Source organism: Opisthorchis viverrini (genome assembly GCF_000715545.1).
Source record: "Opisthorchis viverrini unplaced genomic scaffold opera_v5_8, whole genome shotgun sequence".
Taxonomy (NCBI): domain Eukaryota; kingdom Metazoa; phylum Platyhelminthes; class Trematoda; order Opisthorchiida; family Opisthorchiidae; genus Opisthorchis; species Opisthorchis viverrini.
The window spans coordinates 128,022-136,473 of NW_008751664.1; the positions used below are offsets into that span (position 1 = coordinate 128,022).

The 8,452-nt window shown below is 42.0% G+C and overlaps 2 protein-coding genes across 2 annotated transcripts in view; both read right to left on the bottom strand.

The window, feature by feature from the left end:
- T265_00770 (hypothetical protein) overlaps window positions 1–2,296 on the bottom strand; it is a gene marked incomplete at both ends in the record, with an annotated part of 31,809 nt that extends 29,513 nt beyond the window's left edge. The window contains one exon of the mRNA XM_009164642.1: window positions 925–2,296. Within this exon, the coding sequence (XP_009162906.1) occupies window positions 925–2,296 (1,372 nt within the window). The remainder of the gene's footprint in view (window positions 1–924) is intronic.
- A 667-nt stretch (window positions 2,297–2,963) lies between these two features.
- T265_00771 (hypothetical protein) overlaps window positions 2,964–8,452 on the bottom strand; it is a gene marked incomplete at both ends in the record, with an annotated part of 35,385 nt that continues 29,896 nt past the window's right edge. Inside the window, one exon of the mRNA XM_009164643.1 lies at window positions 2,964–3,052. Coding sequence (XP_009162907.1) covers window positions 2,964–3,052 — 89 coding nt within the window. The remainder of the gene's footprint in view (window positions 3,053–8,452) is intronic.

Here is an 8,452-nt window from a genome sequence, read left to right on the forward strand (position 1 = left end):
TCATCCTGTGGCTAAACTTGAGTTTAACTCGTTTCTTATGGCCGAGGCTGACAATCATTATATTTATTTGTAATCACCACTCATATATTTTCGCAAAAGGGGGATAACTTGGGGAAAATATCATACTATGAACTTAAAAAGTTGCTTCAGATAACCGGACAAAACTAACATCTTAATAGATCCGTACAGTGCGATTGCTTCTGGCCTACTGTTTCATGAAAATGCACTCTCCGAAGGGAAGGAGTCCTGTAGAAGTACTGTAGTACTGTTGTATAATGTACAAATCGCATACGATAGTTTAGGATCTACTGTGGTACTCAAAGACGCGGTTACAAATAAGAGGGGTGACAAGGCTCTGCTAAATTAAGCCAGGACAAAATTCATCTCAAGAATCCAGTTCCTGCAAGCTCACACTGATATGGGCTCATGCATTCGACGAAGTCCAGTCAAAGTAACTCCCCAAACGTATATGCCGTGAGCAACTTAACATTTATTTGTACATGTATTCACAAATAAATTGGTGCGCATTGATCTACCTCACTCATTTCGCGAAATATGACAATGTGTGGCAAATAGCAGTTGGCAAAATAAGTAAGTTTGTAAAAAGTTGATCGGTTTGAGTGATGTACTAGCCAGTTAGCTGAATGTGATGTAATGAAGCAATCTGATAGCTCATTTTTTGCGCAACGCCTCAGTTGCGAAATGATCAATTGTAAACTTACAGAAATGATGGATGGCGAGATGATTTGCAGTTATTAGGCGGTTATCTTTAACAGATTTGCTATATAGGGTTTCTTACCCTAAATTTATGTGTACTTATCACCAAGATATACCGTATCAGTTTTCAGGGCATACTTTTGGACCCTATTGAAAACGACTCCAAACACTCGATTGTATTGCACTAGCCTCAAAGTATGGACTTACCATGTGATCGTGGCCAAAACGGCACGTTGGATTGGCATGGTGGTTGAGTTGCTGACCTGGGTTGCATCGGAAGGTGAGGTAAAGGAGGGGACGAATAAGGCAAACTGAACAGACTGGAAGTCGCGTTTGCTGATCCTAAAGTGAGGAGCGAGTCGCCTCCGTCCATATCGTGCGAATCACTGGCTGGTGTTTGCTGACTGTTGTAGACTCCACTGGAGGTAGATAAAATACTCAATAGTTGGCTTGGGAGAAAAGCTGTTGATGGCGATTCCTTCACTCCACCGCTAGCTGCCACTGCAGCTGCCGCCAGACCTAACAGTTGCTCTGAAGTTAGACCAGCAGACAAAGAGTGTACCAGAGGAGCTGGAATGGTGCAGTCTTTTGGATGGTTTTCAGAGGATGTCGACGTAGAGCTAATTGGGAACTCAGATGTAATACGACTTGACATCGGCCCTAACCAGCGCAGAGGAGACAGTGGATTAGTCATTGTAGGCCCCTGAACTCCTGGGATAAAATCCACTAGTGCGGATGGTGAAAACTTATATGGTGCATCAAGTAATAGTGAAGACTGTATTAAATGGTTTTCGGACTTGTTCGTCGTCATATTTTCGCGCTTCATTTCAGCCACTGCAGGATGAATACGCTGGTGTTGAATAGCCTCCTGCCACGCAGCATAGAATCTCATAAAAGCTGCACTGTACCCCCAACTTGTTTGTGCCTCCATTGGTATATCGGCACGACTCGATATTTCAACCTGCGCCGCTGAATTGTCTTTTGTTTCGACCCCCTGCACCTGATCTCCAAGTATATCTTTTATTGCATGTGAGGCTTTCCGCTTCGTCGGTGTTTCCTGCAATGGGGTCATATCTTTTGTAGATGAAGGGTGAATTTGTGGGGCGAAATTTGGACAGTTAACTACGGTGACATTTTCGTTAACACAACCACCACATGTTGAAATCTTTGCTATGTGATTTCCATTAAGTTGATCACTCCCCCCGGTGGGAAGTGCGTAGACGTGCTCTGAAGATAATGTTTGCCCTCTATTTATCTTTCTCCAAGAATCCTCAACGTGTTCATACCAGTTATTGAACTGAACGTTCGAAATTCCTGTTCTTCCTTCCGATGACAGTCGTCGGTCTTCTGAGGTTTGCACGTTTCGCGTTCTTGAGTGAACGGCTTTAATTACCGCTGAGTCCTCCACAAAGTCGGCCATAGAAGGGCTTCGTCGCTGCGTGTCTGTTCCAGAAGGCGGTGAAGACATTTCAGGTTCCCAGCGTTTGGTGCGTGAAACCACTCTTTCGGAAAGGTCACCCGAACCCTCCAGTTTATCGGAGCCGGCTGAAGATTGGTCATCCACGGAGTTCAGACGCATGTTTATCACAAACGGTATTAGATAGGTTCTCGAACTCTCTCACCAACGTTTTTAGCACGCTTTCCTACTGAATGCACAACGCGATGAAAGAAAATACTTGATCGTTTTTGCTCTCGTGCACAATCAAATCATTCGTCGCTATCCACAGTGTCTAATTGTAGGGGGTGAAAACGAATTTGTGTGGACACTAGTTAAACTGATCGCAGACCCTGTTCAAATGTTGGTTTGCAGTTATTCATTGTGAAAAGGTAGGGGGAGAAACGTGTGCACACAAACACACTTGCTGTAGAAATGTCCATTATGGTCACAAACAATCAAATCGGAGGTGTGAAGGTGACAAAACCAGCATGGGAGCCGTTTTGGAGTTGGAATACGGAACATAGCCAATCAAATTGCAATCAGCCATGACTGAAAGAGCTGAACGACATCTGATGCACTGACAAACTATGCTGATGAACCTATGCACAGGCAACACACAAACATAGGTGTCTTGTTGATACACAGACGCCGGCTAAACAGCCAATTAAAAACGTGTTCGTACTAATCACGCAGTCCGTTGTGCCGGTTTAGATCATGCGATTGAAAGCCTATGGGTTCACCACATTTGAAGCTGTTGATTTTTTCCCCTATCAGGAAACATGTCAGGCCATCGTCATAGCATCAGCAGCTATTTATGACGCCAAGTTAGAATATTGGGTAGACAGAAATCCAGCGAATTCCTTATCGGATGACTGAGTAAGGGTGGTAACACGTAGTCTGGAGATAACACGAAGAACATAAATGCCTCTCTCTCCCATGGAAGTGAGCTACTTGTTCCAAAGCTATTCCAAGAGATGGTACATGGGGTCCATTCACTTTTTGGTGTTCTATGAGGCCTGTCTCAAAGGAAGCGATGTTTGCCGGAATACCAACAATACAGTCGAACTTAGCCAACTTTTGTAGTTGCGAACTGCTTACAATTGCAGCCATTTGATCTTTCAGGATTTGTTAGGGGATGGTGGATACTGTAGAAATGTAAAACCAACGACGTCATCCGATACGGAGTTTTCTTGATTTCTGTGCTCTACACCAGTTAGGTCATTATATCTAGTAATCTACTATGCACCAAAAGCAACGGGTTAGTTTCTGCAGCTATAACGTACTGCAAACGAAAAATTTTGTTATTCTGCGGGTGCAGAACAATTGAATTCTGTTCATTATTACCTGCAAAACTTTCATGATCAAAGTTGGGACAACATTAGATGTCTTGAGCAGTATAAATCCTGCTGAGAATTCCAGTCATATGAACCCAGTGTTTGTTAGATACGACTACGTTTTCATAAATTGAGCTGTATTTATTTTCTAACCCCTCAATCACCACACGATTATTTAGCACATAACCCAACGACTGTTTTACAAACATGTGGTGGTCAGCTATATAAATGTACAACTTGGATAAGCTGACGTGCCTAAAATTTTAGAAGTGAGGTTTATTTCCAATCCATGATCAACTACCACTGGTAAGGTGCAGTGACACTGAATCTTATACTGACATTTTCATTCTAGTTTCTTCAAAAGCCATCTGGTTATTGCACCGAATGAAAACTCCTGAAACTCGCAACTTCAAACATCGCTCGCCTAACTTTGGCGAGTGTGTTGTTCCTCTTAGTGGCCACAGTTGACACGTATTTGGAGCAACCAACCTCGGTTGCATCAACTGACTATACTGGGATTCTACCTTTTAGAATAGAAATTCATAGAATTTCATGCCATACAACTCAGCCGGGCATGAATCAACGCATAATAAACTCCAGTTTACTAAACACAATTCCGTGATCTTCAACTGCATGAACTAGTAAACCAAAAATCAACAATAGCGCCCGCCGAATTTAATTAGTTTCTGGCAAATGTCTCATGTAAACCCGAATAGATAATTGGAATCTCTGTTTGCAAGCAATTCGCAGGGTTCGCCACAAGAGATTATGGTAAACTAGGCACACGAATGCGATTGATACAGGTGGGTTTTGTTAGGGCATTGTCTTCCTTGTGACACGCTTTTGTGACACTGTTCCAAAAATGCTTTATTTTACTTGTTGAGTTACATACTTTCTTCTTAGAAACCTCTGTTTAAAGCAAGCAAAATAAAGAGAGTTTGTTTTCAGGAAACATTATGGGTCACACTTTTCAAAATCGGATAAACGGATGCAGTAGACTTGTTTTAGCATCATGGAGCTGATAATGTCTTCATCTTGGCCACGTATATCGAAAAGAAACATGCAGTAATTAGCCAAACAAGATTGCGCCACTGAAGATCTGTCGACACACTGTGATGCTAAACACCAAACCTATGGATGGATATACCTACGGGCTAATACAAGTGACCACATTTCTTTGCCCTCAGCTGGCAATCTGTGGTACCATGAAGTGTTACCTCTGTTCATAAAACCAAACCTTGCTTCTTGTCGTCAGCCAAAGTAGATCAGGTCATCACGACCCACGCTTGTGTTATTCAAGCTCTTTTCGGGCTCATGGCTTTTGGTAAAACCGAAAACTACCTTTGGCCTATACCAAGCTAGTAATTTACAATCATGGGTAACAATCTTCAGGTGGGCTCCTCCCAGTTTCCTCCTCATTCTCTGTGTTATAAACGTGCTTGGATTAACTGATGAGTGACATTCAAAATTATATGTTTGCATATCCTCGTTGTCAGGGATGTGGGGATAAAAACACTTTCGTTCATCTAGTTTTCTTCAGATATTCTGGCTCGTCTCTCATCATTTGTTAACAGATCAAGTTAATTCGATAAATCGATTGTTTGAAGAATGCACACTTGGACGAAATGACCATAAAAAAGAATCGCACGGGAGATTTGGATTAAAGAAAAACTACCTTCGCTGAATGATGTCGTTGACTTGGAACTAGCAATACGAGACTGTTGTTGCGATTGACAGGGACGAGGGACCCATCGGTAGGTGAATGCCACATGAAAGAAAAACGCAGCTACTAAGCGAGTGAAAAAAGTGGTCTGTGGAAATATGAAAGTAGGCTTGCAGTGCAGAACTGAAGCATTCTACTGTAAAGTGGTTCATGTACCCTTCAGAATGTGCCAAACCTCTTTCTGCGCATACAAATGAAGGAGTCATAGTTGTACCTTGTTTGAAGGCCGGTCTACCAAGACTCAGTGACCTGAGATCCCAGAGGTAGGTGGACCACAAATTGGTTTGAACTCGGGGCAGTTGTTCTGACGTGTGCTCAAATCCTCAGGTAAGTAGAATAAAGCTACATTTTATTGAAAAACTGGGGCTTGGTTACAAGGGGAAGAACAAAATATCTGACAAATCGCGTGATTGCTCTGAAACTTGAAAGTGGAAGACAGAGCTCACAAATCGCGTCATGTATGCTTTAAGGAACTGTCCTTACTTGATGTGGTGTGTTTTGAAGCCAGGCCTTTTCACTTTTCAGTTTTAATCAAGCAACTAGTAGGAAGTGCAATTTTACTTCGTTCAATCATTTTAAGCGTGTAATCCTGCAACAGACGAAAAAGTGGAGGAACCTATTAATAATTTTCCACCTGAATAGGTCTGAATAATTGTTAGTTAAATGACGACTGTTACTAGCAAGTAGAAAATTCAATCTGTATGGATACGTCAGCCAAAAGCTAATGGCCTAAAGGAAATCTCCAGCTGTAAATTGGGATACCCATATGAACTTTGTTGTTGGGAAGGCTTGTTAACAGAAAGGGTTGTGGAGGGAACAATAATAATGTGATACTCACCTGATTTATTTATCGCTTCCTTGCGACCGTCATACACTAGATAATCTCAAATTTCACTTTTGCCTCAAGTAGCTCCTCCCTGGAAGCGACATCGATTAACTTGGAACCCACGGGTACATCATTCCTCACTTAACATCATATGAACATAAAGAAAGACGAACCAGCTTTGGGAAAACTTCTGGTGAAAAGTTACTGTTTTTCACTGAGAAACGGCGGTTTTGATGTTGCGTTTTTACATTGGACGTTCACGAACTACACCAGGATTGACCACCACGAACAAACCAAATTCTCAACCTTTAATTGGAGGTAGCTTGTCCTTTTGGAATTGTACACCGGTACCTTGTTTGCAAGAAGAAACTGTGGGCTTTCCAAGGAAATAGTCCCATTGAGACGCATGCTCTGCATACCGGATTGTTAAATAGACACATTAAATGCAGGATTTTGCCCTTCTGATCGCGTAACTCACTGACAGCTATATAAAAACAGCTTTGCATTAATAAGCCGAGAAGAACGCTTAAAGTATCCATCAAAATGATATACAGGATGTCCAAAATTAAGCAGGCATGATGCTAAATACACTCGTTTGACCCTTGCTTCCAACTGAAGCGCCCGTTTTTTTACTCTTAAGTTGGATTTTCTGCATACCGGCCGCCTCCTGTTTTACTAAATACGATATTCGAGGTATCGTAGTACATTTTTTTGAAAGCACACTGCTCCTAGTGGCGCTGAAGATTCATCGATAGCCCATGAGCAATTCACCCCTTGAAGCTTTGCAGGTAGGGAAGGTCTCCGAGTTTCCCTCAATCTCATGTTCCACCTGAAACAGATTCCACAAAATTCATCAAATTCATTTTTTTTGCTAGACACAGATGATGGGCTAAAACGGCGTCCCTGGCGTAGGGTTTTCGGTAGCCTTTTGAGTGATGTACCTTGAAGAAAATGTAAAGGTAAGTATTTCGCGAATGCTATTAGTTTGGCCCACTAGTTAATGCAGGAATGGTGGATGAGAAATGCTGCATTCCTCTTGAATATTAAGCAATCTAGTCTGACACAAAATGATTGCCCACTGGCGTCGTTCACAAGCCTGATCACTTATCTCATGTATGACAGGCGATCGATTGGCAGTCGACTCAGGGGGAGGTTAACAAATTGTCCAGCAGAATGAAAGTTTGATGTTCATGCTGTGTGCACAGACTGGCTTTGGATACACCTGACGAAACTGGAAATGTGCACCCCCCTACGTTAAGATGTAAACATTTCAGCAGCAGTACGCTTCAATACAGAATGAACACTGACCCGCTCTTCGTTTGTGATTTGTAACCTCTCGGTTTCTGACTCACTTGCACCTCTCCTATGAATTTATGCTTACACAGACGTTTCGTTTTTATCTTACCTGTCGCTTTGCAAACGTCCAGTGGAGACGTTCATTACTCTTATTGATTTTGTCATGATAATGCAAACTTATGCATTCCGAATGATTAGGTTTGTCTGAGAATCCCCAGATGTCTCCAAGCGTGGGTTAAAAATACTACTCGGAATATACATTGTGATTTTTAGGAGAAAAACACAGTTCTTTCCTATGTCAAAGTGCACCAAAAATTATCCAAAAGTACGCCCTCAGTCAGATTAGTTCGTTGGGTAGACTCTACACCAGAAATGCATCAGCAACCAACAGATAGTGGTTACTTGATTATTTAATTAATTTATGGCATGTTTTTCTGATAAACCACACAACTCCTGAGGTTGCCGAAAACTTCCATATTCCGCAACCAGCGTCAGCTCTCTGAGCCCCTAAGTTCGGTACTAAAATTTCGGTTGATGAATCCCCTAGTATCACTAATTTAGCTCACAAGTCAGTTCAAGAAATTGAGAGTTTTCAAAGAAAGGATTATAACGGCTAAGGGCCATTGTCTGGAATCTTAAAAAATTTACTTTATTTATGAGCTAATTATGGGCCCCTTTGGGCGAAATAATAAAGAACAACAGCCAAGGAACTCCACTGTACAATCACACAATCTTCATAGAATTCGTGACTCTACCTCACTTGTGTCAGTTGCGTAGAGACTGGTTAATAAAACAGCTCACCTACTCGAAGAGAGCTCCGAATTTCACTTGCATGTAAACTTTTTTCAGGATTTAGGTGCGATAAATAAGGAGCCGAAGACCACAGCATTTTAGAAAATTTGGGTTACTACTAAATATGGGAAAAATACTGGGCTACAAATTGTTTGATCGAGACTGCTGGTCAGCGTGACAAACCAGACATCTCTACGACAGAGAAAATACCTTAGTATCCTTTAGAACTTCGGAAAAACCTGCTCACGATCAAATCAACGCGTCTGTCCCTAAATAAACTGTTCCGACACGGTGGGGGGGGGGGGTTGTTAAAAAGCTGCAAAATT